At 37.4% G+C, this 21,518-nt stretch overlaps 1 protein-coding gene across 1 annotated transcript in view; it reads right to left on the reverse strand.

The window, feature by feature from the left end:
- Nucleotides 1–21,135, reverse strand: part of LOC122643369 (probable jasmonic acid carboxyl methyltransferase 2) — a 52,035-nt gene extending 30,900 nt beyond the window's left edge. Inside the window, exons 1-2 of the mRNA XM_043836994.1 lie at nt 21,106–21,135; nt 18,180–18,584 (exon numbers count right to left, since the gene is read on the reverse strand). Coding sequence (XP_043692929.1) covers nt 18,180–18,584; nt 21,106–21,135 — 435 coding nt within the window. The remainder of the gene's footprint in view (nt 1–18,179; nt 18,585–21,105) is intronic.
- Nucleotides 21,136–21,518: the final 383 nt, after the last annotated feature.

The raw sequence follows: 21,518 nt of genomic DNA on the forward strand, positions 1-21,518 counted from the left end.
AAGTTTTCCTCAATCTGAGTGACCCTGATCAATTACAATTTCATTTCCTTTGTCCTGGGCTCCTTGCTCTGTAAAACATTTAACAATAATGAAATGAGCTTTACAGCCCAGTGAGCAAGATAAACAATTATGTACAACTATACAAATACATAAGTCATAACCATTTCTAGGGTAACATGCATTTTACAATATTTTCATCATTTTTTAAACCATTTATAAGTTACCCAGTTCCATTCTTAGCCTTAGTCACAACTTTCCCATAGATATGGTATTCCTTTGTGTCAGGCCGTGTCTTGGCAAGAGCCTTGACACCTTTCATAACTTTTATGTTGAGTCATGTATTGGCCTTAGCCTCAATGTCTCTCACATCATTTCCATCGGGTTATGTCTTGGCTTTAGCCTCAACGTCTCTTATGACACCATTTCATACCATCTCGAGTCGTCTATTGATTTAGGACTTGAAATGATTTTCTTTCTTTATCCTTGAACATTCATTGTGTACTAGAAGCACCTTTAAATAACCCATTCTTAACATCATAGACATGTAAATGATACATAGGGAGCATATACATCAGTGGCATGCACAATAAGAGTACATAACATTCATTCCATTCCTTTGTCCATTCATAGTCCTATGTAACCATACATTCCTTCATCCATTCTTATTATAATAGACATAGGGGAAATATACATTGCATCATCATCAATCATAGTCCACTCATAGTCCATCAATCATACATCCCTATCATTCTACCATTCACCATAACATAAGGCATATTTAGCATCTCTGACCACGTTGAGCCTTCATACTTATATTCAGCCATGCATCCTATATATTTAACATATAAGCATAGTTAATAGTTGGCATAAACCTTAGCATTTATTCATTCCAATCATCCTTCATACAGTTTTACCGTTCTAACCATTCACCATACATATAATGCATAAATAACATCTTTTATCACATTGAGTCTTCATACTTACTTTCTACATATATCTTTTATATCTATCATGTGTACATCGTTCATAGTTAGCATCATTTATCGCATTCATTTATTCCAATCTTCATTTATTCATTCTTATCATTAATAGCTTATAACTAGCATCTCTTTTTATTTTGAGTTCTCATACTCACTTTCTAACATGCATACTTTAAATCCATCATGTGTGCATCATTCATAAATAGCATGGTTCATAACACTCATTCATTTTAATCATCATTCATACATTCTTGTCATTCTAAACATTTACCTTGTGCATAACTTATAACTAGCATTTCATTCCATAACTAGCTATTATACTTACGTTCTACTATGTAATCTTTATATCTATCATGCATGCATAGTTCAGTTAACATAAATTATAGTAGTCTTTCATTCCATTTATCTTTCATTCATGCATAGCTTAATAGCTACATGTCCTAACATATTTGAGTATTGTTACTCACCTTTCAAACGCTTCCCAATCTTCCAACTTTAAGTCAACTTCGAGTGGCCCTATGGGTCACCAAAACATCAAATTAATGCATAGTTTTTGGTATCCAAAGGCTAACCAAACTAAGGAATAAATCCATGCAAAAGCATTCCCTAAAACCCAACTTCAAAATTTGACCATTCTGTCAAGGGTACCGATTGTCCGGTCCACGGGGCAGTGCTGTTCGAAAATGCTAAAATTTCATGGGGTTCTTCCCTAAAGTTGGGGATTTCACTTCTAACCCTCCAAACTCGAATTCCAGAATGGAAAACCATTAAATTAAGTTTCCAAAACATTCTAAATTACTCAAATAATCCAATTAATATCAATCAAAGGAACCAAAATGGGTTTACTTTCTTCTTCAAAGAAAACCCCCAAATTCTAGGGTTCTTCACTTGAATCCACACTCAACACTTAGAATCTCTTCAATCTTTCATTTTTCTAAGATCAAAACAGTCTAAAAAGTCATTCAAACATTTAAGTAGCTAAACCCTCTCTTGAATGTTAAACCAAAACAAGAAAAAGCTACCTTACCATTGAAACCTTCCCATAAACCTTCGAACTCAAGCTAAACCTCTTCAAAATAGATTCTACCTCCAAAACCCTTATAGGAAATGAAACCACACAACAACTGCCCATATGACCTTTAGACTCGGCCTCCGGAGAAGCTCCCAACCCAATTTAGAAGAAAAGAGACCTGAAGGATTTACATTCCAAACAACAATATCATCATCTGAAGCATTAAGCCTTGTAATATTTTTGAGCTGGCTCCACATAATCTCAAGGGCAATCGATCTCATTGGTCCCGGGTCCCAACCCCCATCAACTAAAATCGAAAGCACAAGAGCAAGTCTGTCTGAACCTACATCATACCAAATTCTATCCCCAAATCTTTTGATGGGAACACTCTTTGGATGCCATGGATCAAGCCATAATCTGGTACCTTCACCACTACCAATTTTATGCTAGATCAAATGCTCAACTTTGCCTGTATACTTCAATATTTTTCACCACACCTAAGAACAACCCTTCAGAACTCTCACTGTCCACAAAGAATCAACTTTTAAATAGTTTTTATGCACCCATAGGCTGTCCTTGTTGGAAACAATCCTCCAAATCAATTTAACAATCCCTGCACCATTCATGTCCTTGATTCTTTTAATCCCCAATCCACCCTCCATGGTAGGTTTGCAAGTAGAATCCCAAGAAATTAATTGCATCTTTCTTTCCAAACCCAGACCTGACCATAAAAAGTTGGCAAGCATAGACTCCAACTTTTTTATACCTTACTTGGCAAGGTAAAGAGACCACACCAGTAGATATAACCTTCTTGTAACACCAAATTTATTAATTGCATCCTGCCACCGTAAGATAAGAATCTGTATTTCCAACCCTCCAACTTCCTACGAACCATCTCGAATAAAGAAGCACAATCACTAATCTTCAATTTTCCAAAGACTAGCGGCACCCCTAAATAATTAAAAGGAAGCTGCACTTCCTTAAAACTAGACAAGTACACCAACTCTTGCTTGACAGCTTGATCAATGCCTCTAATAATAATAAAGGACTTGGCTCTATTGAGCTGTAGCCCAGAGTAGCTAGAAAATGAATTAAGAACCTCCAAAGCATTTGAAATAGAAACTCTACCCGCCCTCATGAAGAGCATAATGTCATCAGCAAAAATCAAATAAGATAGATTCAACGCCTTACAATTGGGAAGGAGATGTAATCCTTCATCCTGTACCAACCTGCCAATCTTGACTGTCAAAGCTGCCATAGCAATAGTGAATAGATAAGGGGACATCGGGTCCCCTTGACGACTTCCCCTTCTACTATCAAAGTACCCAGTCGGACTCCCGTTAATTAAAATAGAGAACATGGATGACTCCACACAGGCTTGAACCCATTGGATAAATCTCAAAGGGAATCCCATACGACACATGGCATCGAACAGGAAGATTCTATTCAAAGAATCATAGGCATTATGCAAGTCGATCTTAAGGACTGTCGAAGGGGAAACATTCTTCCTTTCAATACCTCTCACCACATCATGGCAAACCAAAATGTTGTCAGAAATAGTTCGTCCCCTAATAAATGCTAATTGATTTTCAGAAATCAAATCTCCCACCATAGCCTGGATCCGGTTAGCCAAAATCTTAGTAATAAATTTATAGACAAGATTGCACAAAGCAATTGATTTATATCAAGCAAAGTCCATGGCCATATCGAATTTAGGAATGAGGCAAATAAATGTTGAGTTAACTGACCTGGGCATAATAGACTGGGAGAAGAACCATTGCACCGCCTCAATCACATCTACAACCACCAAATCCCAAGAGGATTTAAAGAAACTTGCACTGAACCCATCAGGCCATGGAGCTTTACTGTCACAGCTAGAAAGCACCACTGCCTTGATATCCTCTGCTGTCATATCAGCCATAAGATCTCTCCTTTGTCCCTCTGTAAGGACCCATGAAAAAGCAAAGCTATCCAGTAGGGACCCTCCAATTTGCTGGTCCTACCCAAATAACTCCTTGAAATAGATGACAGCTTCCTCCTTAATGAGTTTAGGATCCTCTATGGTGGTACCATCCACTCGCTTCACCTCAAAATTATGATTAACATTTTGTCTGCACCCAACCGATTTATGGAAGAAACCATTATTACCGTCCCCAAGTTGAAGCCACTTTACCCGAGATTTTCGCTGCAAAAAAGCTTCCTCCATCTTAAGACAATTCAAAACCTCTATACTAGCTTCCTTCTCTTCTCCCACAAGTTGATCATTTAATGGATTACTTGAAAGTAACCTCTGAATCTCTTGTAATTTCAAGTTAGCAGCCTCAACTCTCTCATGAACTTCACCAAAGGAGGATCTATTCCACTCATTAAGCTCTATTTTCACATTTTTTAGCTTTACTGATAACCGTACTAGAGGATTTAAATGATTGGGCGTAACCACAGACCACCCCTTCAAGATAACCTCCTTGTAGCCCTGTTCTTTAGTCCAAATATCAAAGAATCTAAAAGGCTTGGGACCAAAGTCCAGATTCTCTAAAATTGATAATTTAATAGGGCAGTGATCAGACACATTTGGAAGGAGAAAATCTGCTTCCAAACACTTCAACACCTCCATCCAGATGGAATTATCTAGTTTTCTATCAAGCTTACATACAACAAATCCTCTCCCTCCCTGTTTAACCATTGCTCCAAGTGAATCTCTCACCTTTCCATTTCAAATCAGACAATCCTGCATCAAATATACATTTATTAAACTCATCAACAGCCCTCTGGTTAATGCGAAGACCTCCAACCTTCTCCAACTGATTTCTAACCGCATTAAAGTCACCTAATACAGTCCAAGGTGCAAAGACTGATTGAGAAAGCCTTAACACATCCTCCCATAGTTTCCTTCTTTCCTCCATACTATTGCCACCATATACTGCTATACAAAAAAAAATCAGGTCTTTTCCTATCACTTTGACCTGAAGATGAATGAATTGATCAAACATTTGTAAGGACTCTACTTTTAATTTTGAATTGTCCCATCCAACCCACAATCGGCCAGATGGATCCACCCTCCCATTATGAATAAAATCCCAACCGAGATAAATTTTAAGAAACCTCTAGTTCACATTATCCATCTTCACTTTCATTTCTGACAAAATACACATCTGAGCCTTTGATTTCATGATCATGAGTCTCACAGCTCTTTCTTTCTCAGGGGAATTAATACCCTTGATATTACAAAACAAGCACAACATTGATCAACTCAAATTAAAATTATTGAAGAAGGGAACAGAAGACCAACCTTGGTCAGCTCAAATTCTTTCATAGGTGAGCCCATCATATGGACTCTTCCGAACTCGCCCTGACCTTCGCGGACCTTGGGATTTCTTTGCTTCTGCATCATGAGACTGAAGTTGCAGGTTTATACAACTATGAATAGCAGGTTCAAGTACATTATTTACCGTAAACTCGCCGCCTTCCTGGTCATGCAAGTTTGAGTTCCTTCGACGATTCTCTTCCGCCATCACAATGTCTTGATCCCCTACCTCTGTATCGGTTTTCTCATTGAACATAGCTTTTATTTTATCGTACCAATCATTTTTAATAAGGGAATCTGGAGGAGAGGATCATCAAGTTTCTTCTATGGGGTTCTCAGCCTCGTCATAGTCCATCCGAGATAGAATTTGATTTTGTGGTTGCACAACATGTACATCAGTTCTAATAATGACCACCTCAGCTTCCAGTGCCTCACCATTCAAAACAATTTGAAAATTCTCCTCCTGAGACTTCATGCTCATGCCTACATTGTGATTCGCTACTCTCTTGAACATGGAGGGAGCCAAAATCCACCTGATTGATACGTGTTGTGGGAATAGTGGTTAGAGAGACCAGGTTGTGTGTATTGTCCAAAGACTCCAAAGTGGTGAATTTATTAGTGACCAAAAGCAGGGTAGCAGCAGCTTCACCAGTGCCTGCTCTAAAAGAAATTTCACCAACATGGAAATTTTTGGGACGTCCCCCAATAGTACCCTCAGTCTGCAAGCTGACCAGAGGAGATGTGGCAATAGTCCCTCCTTGGTAATCTACCCCCACCTGCAGCTCCAGCTCACTGGTTGGACCTTGTAGCTGCAAACCATGAGAACCTGCTCGCAAAGAAGGATCCTGAGTATTGTTAGGAAAATTCTTCCCTCCCTCCATAAATATTTTGATGATAACAAATGAGTTGGCACAAGCCATTGTGTTCTATTATGTCAACAGGTTTAATGGAATAATAAAGAAGAACGAGTCAAGGCTTAAAACACGAGGAAGCTCAAGACAAAGCCTGAAAAGATCAAGTATGTAAAGAATTTTCAAGATAAATAGCTCTTGAAGAAAAGACCATTTGAAGATCGTAGAACATCTCTTAAAGAAGAAATCAAGTTGAAGACCAAAATGAAAATGCTCGTATGTACATACACATACACACACTTGCATAATTATAATTGTAATTATATACATATAAATGAAATTTCATTTGCATCATATAGAAACTCTTGGAAGGTACTTAAAGACCCTAGAAGTCCTTAGCATTCGCTAGGAAAAGACTAAATCAAAGACTGTCAGAGATAGGTTGGCAAAATTCCTTAAAATCCCAAACGGTCGGACAACTGGTCGACCGGATGTAGAGCCAAATCAACCGCTGAAAATAGTGAGCAACCGGTTTCAATCGGTTCCCTCAAACGGTCGCCCAATGCTTGTCGGTCGACTAGCTATCGATCGCTTGGACATGATAAGTCCTAACGGCTCTATTTTCCCCAACGGCTATATATAGCGGTCGATCGGTTGAGCAAAAACTAGTCATTTTATAGCCGTTAGAGCAATTTTAACACATGATTTTTTAGCATTAAATGATTCCTATAAATACCATTCATGTCATACCTTTTAACTATCACTACAATCTAAAGGAATACATTATTGTGAAGTGAAAAAGTCAATTCAAGCTCTCAATGATATTATTTCAAGTCAAGAAGAAAGTTTAGTTACTCAAGCTTAACATCACAACTCAATGACTTATCTTTTTCTAGTATAAAGCTCAAAGTTCAAGTATCTTCATACTATTCATTATATATTCACAATCGCATTGCGTTGGAACACTTTCGCTTAAGTAACATTTCCTTTTATCTCTCTTATTAATTAATTTCTTACTCTTAAGTCAGGTTGACTTTAGACTAGTAAGGTGCGCTTATATTTTCCTAAACTGTATTTAGGTTTTGTAAGGGATTCTCTTATCCTTAAAAGATTATGGGATTCTCTTGTCCTTAAAAGATTGTAGGATCCTCTTATCCTGATAACAAGATTTGTAAAGGTGTTTTCCACACCTATTATACTAAAAGAGAAAAGGTTAGTAAAATTCGCTCAAGGTTGAGAGGAGTGGATGTAGACTCAAGATTGAGTCGAACCACTAGAAATGCCTGTGTCTCTCTTATTTTAATTTATTTTAAATTACATTGTCTTGAAACTCTAGTATAATTTTAAAAGAACAAAAATTCCACTAAGGTAACCTATTCATCCTCCTCTAGGTTATCCAACACTTAGTATCAGAGCGGGAGCTCACTTTAAGAGTCTAAAAGATTAATGGAATCATATCACCCTACTGCACTTGAAGGGTTGAATGTATCAAGACCACCATTGTTTAATGGAGACAATTTTTTAGTGGTCACTAGAAAAATTAGATTAACAAATTTCACATGTGCGTATAATCTTGATGTGTGGCATGTGATTGAAAATGGACCACATCTATAATCTAAAATTGTAGATGGTGAAACTGTACTAAAGGACACATCTAAATTAACTCCCTTGGAAAAAGAGAAAGTTCAACATAATTACAAAGTTATCACCTTTTTGCAATATGCATTGAGCGATTCTGAATTCAATAAGATAGCTATATGTGAAACGGCTAAGGAAATTGGGATACGCTTGTAGTTTCATATGAAGGAACCTCACAAGTAAAAGAATCCAAATAGACAAGCTTATTCATGAATATGAACTATTTAAGATGCTAACAAATGAGAATATTACTAATATGCTTTTACGAATTACTAACATTATTAATAAACTGAAGGGTTTCAAAAAAATCTATACCAAATCAGAAAATGTTCGAAAGATTCTTAGATCACTACCTCCAAAGTGGAAATCAAAGGTAACTGCAATCAATGAAGCCAAAGACCTTGAAAAGGTAAGTATGGATGAATTATTGGGTTCTTGACTAACTTATGAAGTTGAGTTGAATGGGGATGAAAAATATGCTGAGACAAAAGAACCTAAGAAGAAAGTCATCGCACTCAAAATGTCAAATATATCTGATGACGAAAGTGAGGAGGAAAATAACATCACCTTCTCTGACAAAGAAATGTCCTTGATAACAAGAAAATTTTAAAAGTTTCTCAAAAGAAGAGTAGGAAGATCATCCAATAAAGGAAGCTCTTTCAAGGAACAAAAAGGTAAATTCCCATCTAAAGACAAAACTGTATCTACTAACAAAAAGGATATTGTTTGCTTTGAATGTCGAATACCAAGACATTTCAGAACTGAATGTCCAAAGTCTGGAGAAAAGAAGAAAACCTCTGCTGCAGAAATTTCTTGGAACTCTAGCGAAGAAGAACAAGAAGAGGACTCCGATGATGAACAAAGTAATCTAGCATTACTCAAAAGAAAGACAATGATGAATTAACTTCTGGATATATCACATCATCTAAATATAGTGATTTATGTGATGATGTAGGTACTGATAATATTGATGAAAATGACATTGAGAAAGGCTTTGAAGCACTATATGAAACTAGTCAACAACTAGAGATATCCAAAACCAATCTTGAAAAAGAAGTCGTTTTATTACATAATAAAATAGATGACTTATATTCCTATATTGCAAAGCTTGAAGAGGAGAATGAAAAATTGACGAATGCTTTAATACCTTTATCGAAGGACAAAAGTCCTTAGATGCTCTTCTTGGTACACCACAAAAAGGACCTCCGGATAAAGAGGGACTATGTTATAATGGAAAAATCTCATATCAAACCAAAGGCAAAGGAAAAGTTGTGTATCAAGAAGACAAAAGATTCAATCAAGGTCAGACATCAACTTCTCATGGTCCTCATTCAAGAAATAGAGAAATCTAGGAATCAAAGGTATGAAAAATAAAATAATTATGCCTTTCAATATACATCTCGAAGAAGGGATAGACCCCAAAGAAACTTTGCACCTCAAAGAATCCAAAGGCAATACCACAAACCTTAGGCTCCATACATGATGGAAAGAAGGCCTAAACCTCAACATAATCATAAGTCATATATGACTTATCATCCTGAACAATATGGTTATTATAGACCAAATATAGACCAAAGAACTCAAAGAGGAAGGAGGCCTCAAAAATATCTTAATCATCAAAAGTCACAAAAATAAGTAAGGGCATCTTCCCCATTCGATATCTGTGATCCTAGGTATCAATGACCTAAAGGTTATATTCCAGATAAGAACAATAACTATAAAAAGGTTTGGATACCTAAAGGAAGATTTGATCCTAACACCGATGGATCCAGACCAAGTTATAATTGATTTTGTTTTGTAGGTATGCTTGAAGAGCAAAAGCAAAATTGAATGGTACATCGACAGTGGTTGCTCCAAGCATATGATGACAAACTCTAAATTATTCACCGAACTAAAGAAGCAAAATGGTGGATGGGTGACTTTTGGAGACAATGGAAAAGGAAAAATCATTGGTATTGAGAACATTAAAATCGGAGGTACAATAATGTGTGTTTAGTAACTAAATTAGCATACAATTTGCTGAGTGTTAGTCAACTATGTAGTGTGGGATATAAAGTAAATTTTGATGTATCACATTGTTTGGTAGTTAATTCTGAAAATCAAGTAATATTGAAAGGAACTAGAAGAAACAATATCTATACATGCTTGATTGATGAATCTAACCGTAATAATACTTACCTTATTTTTAGCACTGAATCTAGTGTATGGCACAGGAAGCTTGGGCATATAAATGTACAGCTAATCAAAACTATTGCCTCCAAAAATTTAATTAAAAATCTTCTAAAATTGAATTTTGACAAAGATCATTTTTGTGATGCATGTCAAAGGGGTAAACAGACCAAGATATCACACAAGGCCAAAAATATAATGTCAACTGATAGACCTTTGAAACTATTGCATCTAGACTTATTTGGACCAATCACAACATATAGTCTTGGTACAAAACACTATACCTTTGTGATTGTTGATGACTATTCAAGATTTACATGGACTTTATTCTTGAGTCATAAATACAATGCTTTTGATGAATTTGCATCTTTGTGCAAGAAAATTCAAAATCAAAAGGGCTATATGGTTTCAACGATCCAAAGCGACCATCAAGGAGAATTTAATAACCAAAATCAATTTGGAAAGTTTTGTGATAATCAAGGGATCACAGATAACTTTTCTGCTCCTAGAACTTCCTAGTCAAATGGAGTAGTTAAAAGGAAAAATAGATCTCTTCAAGAGACTGCTAGAACTATGTTGAATGAATACTCATTACCCAAATACTTTTGGGCTGAAACTGTAAACACAACTTGTTATGTACTGAACCGAGTCTCTATTGAAAAATACTCTCAAAGATACCATATGAGCTGTATCATGGAAAAGTCCCCAAAGCCAACTATTTTCAAATTTTCGGATGCAAATGTGGTATATTGAATACTAAAAACAAGCATGAAAAATTTGATGAAAAGTCAGACGAAGGCATCTTTCTTGGATACTCAAATAGTCATGCCTATAGGGTATTTAATAAGAGAAGCTTGGTTGTCAAAGAGTCAATGAATGTTAAATTTGATATTTCTCCACCAAAGGAGAAATATAAACCTTTGGATGATGATGATGAACACTTACTAGTAGAAATCAATAAGAAAACTGAAGATACATATCTTGACAAGCCACAAGACCAAACTCAAGAACTGCCTAAAGAAATGATTTCTGTAAAACACCATCTTTTGGAACAAATTACTGGAAATCTTGATATAGGTGTACAAACTAGATCTAAAATTCAAAACACCTGCAATTTTGCTGTTTTTCTATCCAAAATAGAACCCAAAAACATAAAAGAAGCACTTAGTGATAATGATTGGTTTATATCTATGTAAGAATTACATCAATTCAAAAGAAGTGATGTTTGGGAACTCGTATCTAAACCCAAAAATAAAACAATTATTGGCACTAAGTGGGTTTTTAGAAGTAAACTTGACGAGGATGGAACAATAGTAAGAAATAAAGCTTGGCTGGTTGCTCAAGGATATAATCAGTAAGAGGGAATAGATTTTGATGAAACTTATGCCCCCATTGCTAGACTTGAATCCATTAGAATGTTACTGGATTTTACCTGTCACAAAATTTTTAAATTATTTCAAATGGATGTCAAAATTGCATTCTTGAATGGATTCATAATGGAAGAAGTATATGTTGCACAACCTCCTGAATTTGAAGATTCAAAATTTCCATCTCATGTTTTTAGATTAAAGTGAGCATTATATGGTCTTAAACAGGCTCCTCGAGCAGGGTATGATAGATTAAGTAAATTCTTGCTTGAAAATAATTTTTCTATAGGTAAAGTAGATACTACATTATTTGTTAAACACAAGAATTCAGATTTAATCATAGTTCAGATTTATGCGGATGATATAATTTTTGGTGCTACAAATGACTCATTATGTGTTGAATTTAGTACTTGTATGAGCAATGAATTCGAAATGAGTCTGATGGGTGAGTTAAATTTCTTTTTAGGACTTCAAATAAAACAAACTTTAAAAGAAATATTTCTAAATCAATCTAAATATGTGAAGGAATTATTAAAGAAATTTGATATCAACTCACAAAAATCATCTAGCATTCCAATGAGCACATCCTTAAAACTATCAAAGGATGAGAATGGTAATATCAACTGATGCTACTCGATATAGAGGAATGATAAGAGTTTACTATATTTAACTACTAGCAGACCTGATATCATGTTTAGTGTCTGTGCTTGTGTCAGATTTCAAGCAAATCCTATACAATCACATGTTAGTGCAGTAAAGCAAATTTTTAAATACTTGAAAGACACGATTGACGTTGGATTATGGTATCCTATACATAATGACTTTGATTATATCAGCTTCTTTGATGCTGATTTCACCGGTTATCACCTTGATCGGAAAAGTACTAGCGGTACGTGTCACTTCCTTGGTTCTTGTCTTGTTTCCTGGTTTAGCAAGAAACAGAATTCCATTGCCTTCTCCACCACTGAAGCTGAATATATCGCTGTCGGTAGGTACTATGCCCAAGTCCGTTGGAAGAGACAAATTCTAATGGACTATGGAATATCCTTCCCACCATCAATAATTCAATTTAATAACATAAGTACTATAAATCTCAGCAAGAATCCCATTCTTCACTCCCAAGCAAAACACACCTATATCAGACACCATTTTCTAAGGGATACAATTCAAAAAGGTGAAGTGACACTTAGCTACATAGAAACCAAAAAACAATTAGTCGATATCTTCACAAAACCCTTGTCAAAAGATAGATTTTGTACTCTTAGAAGGGAATTAGGGGTTTGCAATCCATTTGAATAAATCTCTGTAAAATTTCCCCAAGTAAACCCCAGAACAGATTCTAGGTCCGAAATCTGAAAAATTTGAGTTTTTACTCAAACCGGTCGACTTGTCCGATCGTACCAATCAACCAGTACGTGAAAAATCCCTATTTAAACCCAACCCGTGGGTCCATTTACTCACTTGTCTCTTCTAATTTTTCATCCTCTTCTCTTCCAAAACCCTAGGGCAAGTAAACTAGGGCAAATACTCTTCAAAATCTCTTGATTCCTTGTCCCTATTCCATCAAAACTCTCCTTTTCTCCTTCTAAATGGCTCCTAAAGAAGGTGTTCCCAATAAGAAGAGAAAGACTTTTGCCAATAAGGGCAAAACCTCTTTCAATCATGCTGTGTTTTCATCCTTAGAGGGTTCAATCTTTTGGCCTAAGTACTTGGAGAGGAAAGTCATTCAAGAATGGCATGTGAGGACTTCGGAACTCCAAACCGGTAATATCTCTGAGTATTACTCCTTTCTAGGTTGGGATGCCACTCTTTATCACAATAATCTTTGCTATCCAAATATTGTCAAGTACTTTTATTACAATCTTCAAGTTGTTCAAGAGTATGATGACATTAGAATCAATTCTCTTATTAAGGGAACTCCCATCTCTTTTACCTTTGATCATCTTGAAGACATCCTCAATATTAGGGCTTATGGTGAAAAGAAGTTCTTCAAGACCAAACAAAATTTTGATGAATTTATGAATGAGGCTAAAGTGTATGAAAAAACTATGCTTGATTACAATGGGGACTCTCATAACCTCAAGGCTGTCCAACTTCATGACACCCCTAAGATCATGTGTCTAATCAACTCCTACAATACTCTTCAATTCCTAAAGGAGGACAAAGGGATGCTGTGCCTTTCGAGGCCTTTCTCGCCTGGTGTCTTGTTACTTGAAACCAAATTAGTCTTTCTTATCTCATGAAGCGAGTTATGGAGACTGGCTCTCGAAGGACTACCAAGAATAGTCTATCTTATGGTAGATCTCTTACTACTATCTTTCATTATTTTCAAGTTGATTTTTTTGGTGAAATTCCTGAGGACAAGCCCTATGATATTGATGCCACCACCATCAAGAAGATAACACTTTCTGTGGTTCCTCCCTTTGTTGATACCTCTCAAGCTCGAAAAAAGAGGGCTACCCAAAACAATGCCTTCAACACTAAAGATGAAGACTATGATGAAAGCGAAGAGGAGGATGAGGATTACAACCCTGAGATAGGTGAAGGATCCTCTAGTGCATCTGGTGACAGGAAAGTTATAATGGACTACATGGAGAAGACAACTGGGTGGCTCGATGAGATGGAAAGAAGCTTGACTCCATTGTGTTTGATCTCGCACGCATCACCAGCTACTGCAACATGCCTCCTCCTCCTGCCCCTTAGTTTTTATTCAATCTCTGATGACTCTAAACAATTTTAATTTAGGTTGTAATAACTCTAGATTTGAACTCTTTACTTTTCTTTCGGTCTACAATACTCCCTAAAACTTTAAGTATCTTTGCTAATATGGATTATATGTTTTTAATCTTATTTCGGTACCTATATTTGCTACTCTTATTTCATTTTAATACATATGTTTAGGGGGAGTATGCTTATGGATATGCAGATTTTATCTGCAAGGGGAGCTTCTTTGAAATTATTTCTTTCTAATGATGACAAAGGGAGAGAAGAATCATGATTTGAGTTTACTTACAATGCTTATGCTTATGTTTATAATGATTTAAAATGATGATGCATGAGTTGCTTTTCTTATTTATTATCATTGCATTATACCTGTTATAACAAAATCATATAGTTGTCATCATCAAAAAGGGGGAGATTGATGGAAAAATTCTTCCCTCGGTCCATAAATGTTTTGATGATAACAAACTAGTTAGCACAAGTCATTCTGTCTATTATGTCAACAGGTTTAATGGAATAATAAAGAAGAACGAGTCAAGGCTTAAAACACAAGGAAGCTCAAGACAAAGCCTGAAGAGATTAAGTATGTAAAGAATTTTCAAGATAAATAGCTCTTGAAGAAAAGACCATTTGAAGATTGAAGAACATCTCTTAAAGAAGAAATCAAGTTAAAGACCAAAATGAAGATGCTCGTATGCACATACACATACACACACTTGCATAATTGTAATTGTAATTATATACGTACAAATGAAATTATATTTGCATCATGTAGAGACTCTAAGAAGGTAATTAAAGACCCTAGAAGTCCTTAGCATTCATTGGAAAAAGACTGGACCAAAGACTGTCAAAGACGGGCTGGCAAAATGCCTTAGAATCCCAAATGGTCGGACAACTAGTCGACCGACTGCAAAGCCAAATCGACCACTGGAAACAGTGAGCAACCAGTTTCAATCGTTTCCCCCAACGGTTGCCCAACGCTTGCCAGTTGCACAACCGATCGATCAGCTATCAACCACTTGGACATGATAAATCCTAATGGCTCTATTTTCCCCAATGGCTATATCTAGCGGTCGACCGGTTAAGCTAAAAATTAGCCATTTTATAGCTGTTAGAGTAATTTTGACACATGATTTTTTAGCATTAAATGATGCCTATAAATACCAATCATGTCAAACCTTTTGACTATCACTACAATCCAAAGGAATACATTATTGTGAAGTGAAAAAATCAATTCAAGCTCTTAGTGATATTATTTCAAGTAAAAAAGAAAGCTTAGTTACTCAAGCTTGACATCACCACTCAAAGACTTATCTTCTTCTAATATAAAGCTCAAAAGCCAAGCATCTCCATATTATTCATTGCATATTAACATTTGTATTGCATGAAATGAGTTGGAACACTTCCGCTTAGGTAACATTTTCTTTTTTATCTCTCTTATTAATTAATTTCTTACTCTTGAGTCAGGTTGACTCTAGACGAGCAAGGTATGCTGACATTTTCCTAAACTGTACTTAGGTTTTGTAAGGGATTTCTCTTATGCTTAAAAGATTGTGGGATTCTCTTGTCCTTAAAAGATTGTATGATCCTCTTATCCTGGCAAAAAGATTTGTAAAAGTATTTTCCCCACCTATTGTATTGAAAGGGAAAAGATTAGTGGAATTCTCTCAAGGTTGAGAGGAGTAGATGTAGACTCAAGATTGAGTCGAACCACTATAAATACTTGTGTCTCTCTTGTTTTAAGTTACTTTAAATTACATTGTCTTGAAACTCTAGTATAATTTTAAAAGAACAAAAAATCCACTAAGGTAGCCTATTCACCCCCTCTAGGTTATTCAACAAGTATCACCATCTTCAGAATCGGACACTCTATTGGATGGGCTCGCTGCAATATGGTTCTGGACATCCCCTTTCCCATCCGAATCTCTCCCCTTAATCTTCCAACGGCCTTGAGCTCTAGTCATAGGGCCATGAGAACCACCAAATTTGCAAGCTTTAAAGGAGTGCACAAACACATGGCAGCTATGACATGCAGGCGGTTTCCATTCGTAACACACATGTTGGAGGAAAGAAAACCCCTCATTGTCTTCAACTTGAATAATTTCTTGTAGCTTCGTATCCGCAGATAACTCCACACAGATTCGAGCATTGGCCAAGCAATCTTGAGCTCAAGTTCTCTGGTCTGAAAACATCGGAACACCTACAATGGACCCAATGGCACTCAAACCTTGCTCTCCCCATAGATGGAATGGTAAGCCTGGAAGGCTTAACCAAATCGGCAAAGAGGTTAAGTTTATCTTGTGCATTTCAATGTTCCTCTCCCATTGACGAAGAATGGTTGGCTTCCGAGTAACCATCCAAGGCCCCTCCTCTAGGACCTTAATCTTATCTAATTCTTCAGAGAACTTACAGATAAATAAGCCATTTTCAAGCACAAAAGTCTCCACCGCAGCTAATGGCTTCCACAATCTCAGCAAGACCTCCCTCACCAAGTGAAATGGAGGTCTTTTTCCAATAAAATTCCCAATGAGAGAGTTTTTCCACTTGGAAATATCCTCTTCCAGATCCTCGATATGAATCTTGGCCACCTTAGCATCACCTGATCGAGATGGTGGAATAAAATGAAGATCAAGGCTTGCATTCCCAATGCTCTTACCAGCCCCAAATAGGGAACTCCAAGACGTTTTTCTGGATGGGAAGGTTCCTGGAACAATAGAGGATTTGATTAGATCGATTTCAGAATCACCCTCCAACTCTTTATCACCACCACCAGTGACACTCTTCCTTCCCAGAGGAGGGAAGTTAACACCATCCAAGAGAGTGTCAGTGGAAGAAGAAGCTCTTTCCTGCCCATTTTTTGGCAACACCACCACGTTTGGAGATCCCATGACTTCTGACTCTTCCACACATCTTTGACCTAACTCCAGCACTTTAGTGTTCTGCCGATTACCCGCACCCTTCTTCTTCTTCTTTCTCATTCCGATTACCTCCTTAAGCAAGCCCTTCAATGGTTGATTTTACCAAAAAAATTAATCAGCAACAAAATGGTGCAAGATAACTCTACCACTGCTAGCTCATTTACATCAACGTGGAATCCTTTTGATTTCATGGTGCATTACGTTGAGACCTATGCTAGATGTGGTTTGATTGTAGGGCATTGTTATAAGCCCATTATTTATGTTGAGTTGTCCAGTTGCATCTGGACATAGTGTAAGTTACCAATGGGTGCTGTGAAACCATTAGGGTCTCTATATTTAGGGACTGGAGTAGGGTAGATGTCATGAGTCATAAGTGTGACTGAAACATCATTTGTCGTGGGTGTGACCTCTCAGTTTCATGTTGGGTAAATTAGTATTGAGTAGATGTTGAGGTCAGAGTGACCATTACTCTGTGCAGACAGGCAAATTGTCGATGCACGTATTTCTCTATGTTGTGAATGCTTTCTTGTTTTTGTTAGAAGTGTTTTTCAGTAGAATGGGTGTACACATCTAGTAGAGCCATTGATAGTAAGGCTAGGGTATGTATGTGTATGTATGCAATCTGTGAGGAACTCCAGCAGTGATTTTGGTTGTGTACCTGAGTGACAGTACAGAGTGTGAATAGCAACTCTTGGTAGCAGTACTGTGACTATGGTTGTGTGAGCCTATGAGGGTTTCCAAACAGAGTGTAGTTTGGTGCTTGTGTATCTGAGAGGCCTGTGTAAGTGATTGTGTTGAGTGCCTGAAATATAAATAGGTGAATTATGAAGTGAGCCTATTGAGGAAAAAATTGGTTTTTAGTCCACTGATTCACTCCCCTCTCAGTGGCCATCACTGTTTAACAGAGAGGACCGCTCCACTGCCACAGCATAGGATCTTTTAGCCCAGAGATCTACCCCCCCCCCCCCCCACACCACCTCTATTAGAAGACTCAGGGACTCCCACCACTTGTGCCACCACTCCACCTTGGGCCTTCCTAAAGCGGGGATCCACAACCTCTTCTACCGGAACACCTTCGTCCAAAGTCAACTCAGCACCTACCATCTCTCTCTACTGGACATCCAACCCTAACAATTTGTGGTACCGATTTATTCTCCTCCATTAGGTTATTATTATACAAGTCAAAGTGGAATAAATTCGCCATTAATTAAGATTGTACCTGAGAGAGCCAATGGAGACTATAGGAAGAGTGAACGAAGTGTAGACTTTTGCTTGGGAATAGCCTTCCATAGAAAGAACCAGGCAGTCCAGATATGAAACAGGGACCCAATTGGTGTTCCTTCTCCTTCTCCAGCTTCTCATAAAAAGCTAGCAAGGACTTGAAGATGGAATTGAAATCGTTCCCTGGAAGATCATTCAGGGTTACATGGTATTCAAGTGGTGGACGGCACATTCCATTGCGTGCTGATTCAATGGAATCTATGATCTCAGTGATCGCCAATAGGGTGTTGGGTCCAGAACCGCAACCTAAATCTGCTATATAAATGCACTTAGGGAGTGTTCGGATGTAGAGATTGACTATGCTGTCCTCTATCAACGGCTTTGCCTTCGTTATTCCTATTTTCTGAAAGAACCAACAAAATGAAAGTAAGAAATACATACTTATGAACAAAAATACAGAGAGAGAGAGAGAGAGACTTGAGTGATTGAGTTGAGGGCATAGCTACTTTCCCCTTCTCCTCCAACCATGTGAAGAACATGATGGACATCCATGGTTTTGCTTTCTTGGCCTTTGATTTCCGTTTGTTAAAAGATCCCTTGCTTTGTTTCCGCGGGGCTGTGACTGCTGTTATTTATAGGAGGAGCCAAAGACCTTCCAGGAAGGGAGTGCTTAACATTATGCCATGAACTGTGGAGATCGAGTTCCATCTAAACAGCTGTGAGTCGTTCACATTCCCTGCTCTCAAATAAAATAAGCAACTACCCAATAGCAAATTATCTCCTCCAAGGGCCTAGCCCACTTTTTTTTTTTTTTTTTTTTGTAAGAGTGCCTAGCTCACTAGGTATAGTGTAGAGCGCTAGAGTCCGTCCAGTCAGGAAAAAATTTTGCTATTACACTTGTTACATTCCTGCTACAAGACTGGCAGCCAAGCAAATAGAATAATTAACTTCCCTTTTGGGTTCATAAATACCCTCCTAGGTTTTACTATTTTCTAAAATGCCCTTTAAGATCTCATATCCTTGGCTGCCAGGCTTGAAGCAGGAACCTGCAAAATTTAGCTCGTCGAGTCAGGTGGTTCGGGTTTAAACCGCATGATTCTCACCTACCCTCCCCCCACAGGCCACAGGTCAAATTATCAAAGTAGGGAACATCATATTTTGTTCATTGCATCGGGACATGATGAGGCCCATGAACATTAGTGATATTCAGAAACCATGGCAATCAAAGAGAAAACTCTTTTTCATAAAAAAAACGTACAACTTTTTCTCACTCTCAGATGATAAAAAGTCTCACAACAGCCAAAAGCAGTGCTATGATAGGACCTTATATCTTCCAAAGTTTCAACCGACAGCCATTGTGGCAAATGCATTGGTGCCATTCGTCCCATTCGTACCATGATGTAATGATCTTGTTTTGTTCTTCAAGCAACCAGATTCTCATCATCCATCCCGACAGGCCACATGACGAGTTGAGCTCGTCACCAGGGAGCCCAGCACACTCAGGGAGTATCCAGCCGTTGGGCTGTGCCACACACATCTCTAGATGTGTATTGAGATGTGTGCAATACAATCCTACCCTTGGATGCCCCCTGGACGTGCCCTAGGTGCTGAGCTTGAGGGTGTCAAAAAAAAACTGAAACCGTTTACCAAAACCGAATCGAACCTTTTAAACCGGAACCGATAGATCGTTTAAATAAATGGTCTGGTTATGGTTTCAAAAAAGCCACCGTTTAACTAAACGGTTCGATCCAGTTTTAACCAATTAATCCAACGGTTTCATGCCGTCTAATCCAATTACCACCGATTATAATCGTTTAAACCAAACATCAAAAAATTTAAAACCTAGCAATAGCAACTACTAAGTACTAACCATTAAGTCACTAACTCACTAAGTCACGTTTCTTCAAAAAATGATTTTCTTTTATCAAAAAAAAAAAAAAAACTAATAACTTCTTAATTAATAACTAATTAGTATTAGTAAATAGAAGGTAAACTGTTTCTACCCAAAAATAATAATAAAAAATGGATAAACAATGATTGAAGGTACAACATTTTCATGGGATCCGTCGTCCATTGAAGGTATTTACTAATTAAAAGAGATGCACTACAATTTACAGTCCATTGTCTATTAAAAAATGCAGGAGATTTGGTTTAAAAACTATTAAACTATTCAATAAATCAGGGATGTTATTCATAACCAGCTAACCCAAACCGTGTAAAATCGTGTAGGACCATTTAACCGAAAATCGTGTATAACCATTTAACCAAAAACCATGTAAAACCATGTATAACAATTTAAAATCGTGTAGGACCATTTAACCAAAAATCGTGTATAACCACTTAACCAAAAACCATGTAAAACCGTGTATAACCATTTAACTGAAATCGTTTACTAAACGGTTACGGTTTTGGATATACAATCATTTAGCTAAATGGTCTGGTTACGGTTTCTACCCTCAAGCAGTCAAAACCTAACCAAACCGAACCGTTTAACACCCTTAGCTGAGCTCCCTGGAGAGGAGTCGGATCCCCACATGACAGGGTCAGCTACCAGATAAAGGAGCACATGAGTTTTCCCCCTACTTTTGTCCGTTAGTTTTGTTGCAAAATTTATATGTTAAGAAATTTTGCGATGTTTGTTATTAAGATGTAAAATGTCATTGTAAATTTTTTCAATGTTTGTTTGGCATAATTATTTAAAATAATTACATAAATGTCATTATAACAAATTTGAATTAGGTAATCCATATTAAATTATTGTAAGAACCATGTATTGTCTTACCCAAAAAATAAAAAAACTATCATGTATTGACATGGGACCCACGTATAGATAGGTTTAATGTGATCCAAGGCGTGCTTTCTAAATCTGTACATCCCAACTCCGTCGCTGTACGTGTTTTCTTCTCCGTCGTGAACTCTATTACCATTTGACCCTGCAACTCCGGTGATTTCATCCTCTGAAGTATGGAAGATAATCCCGAGCCATCGTCATCACAGCTCCCCTCTCGTGCAGCAAGCACGCCTCTCCAGGACGACGACGATGATGAAGATACCTTGGCCTTAGAGGAAGGGATTGAGGATCGATTGGAGGGCACTGATAATAATAGTCTGGTGGGCCAGATTGTTTTCTGTAAACCTTACAGGCGCCAAGCTGTTTTGGAGGCACTCGTTCACGCTTGGAATCCTCGCTTCCCTATCATTATCACTCCCATGCAGGATAATCGTTATCGTTTTCAATTCCAGCATGAACTTGATCTGTTGAATGTGTTGGATGAAGGCCCTTGGGCGGTTGGGGGGAACCTCCTGCTGCTGGAACATTGGAATGTCGATCAAGAGT

Source organism: Telopea speciosissima, chromosome 10, assembly GCF_018873765.1.
Source record: "Telopea speciosissima isolate NSW1024214 ecotype Mountain lineage chromosome 10, Tspe_v1, whole genome shotgun sequence".
NCBI lineage: Eukaryota > Viridiplantae > Streptophyta > Magnoliopsida > Proteales > Proteaceae > Telopea > Telopea speciosissima.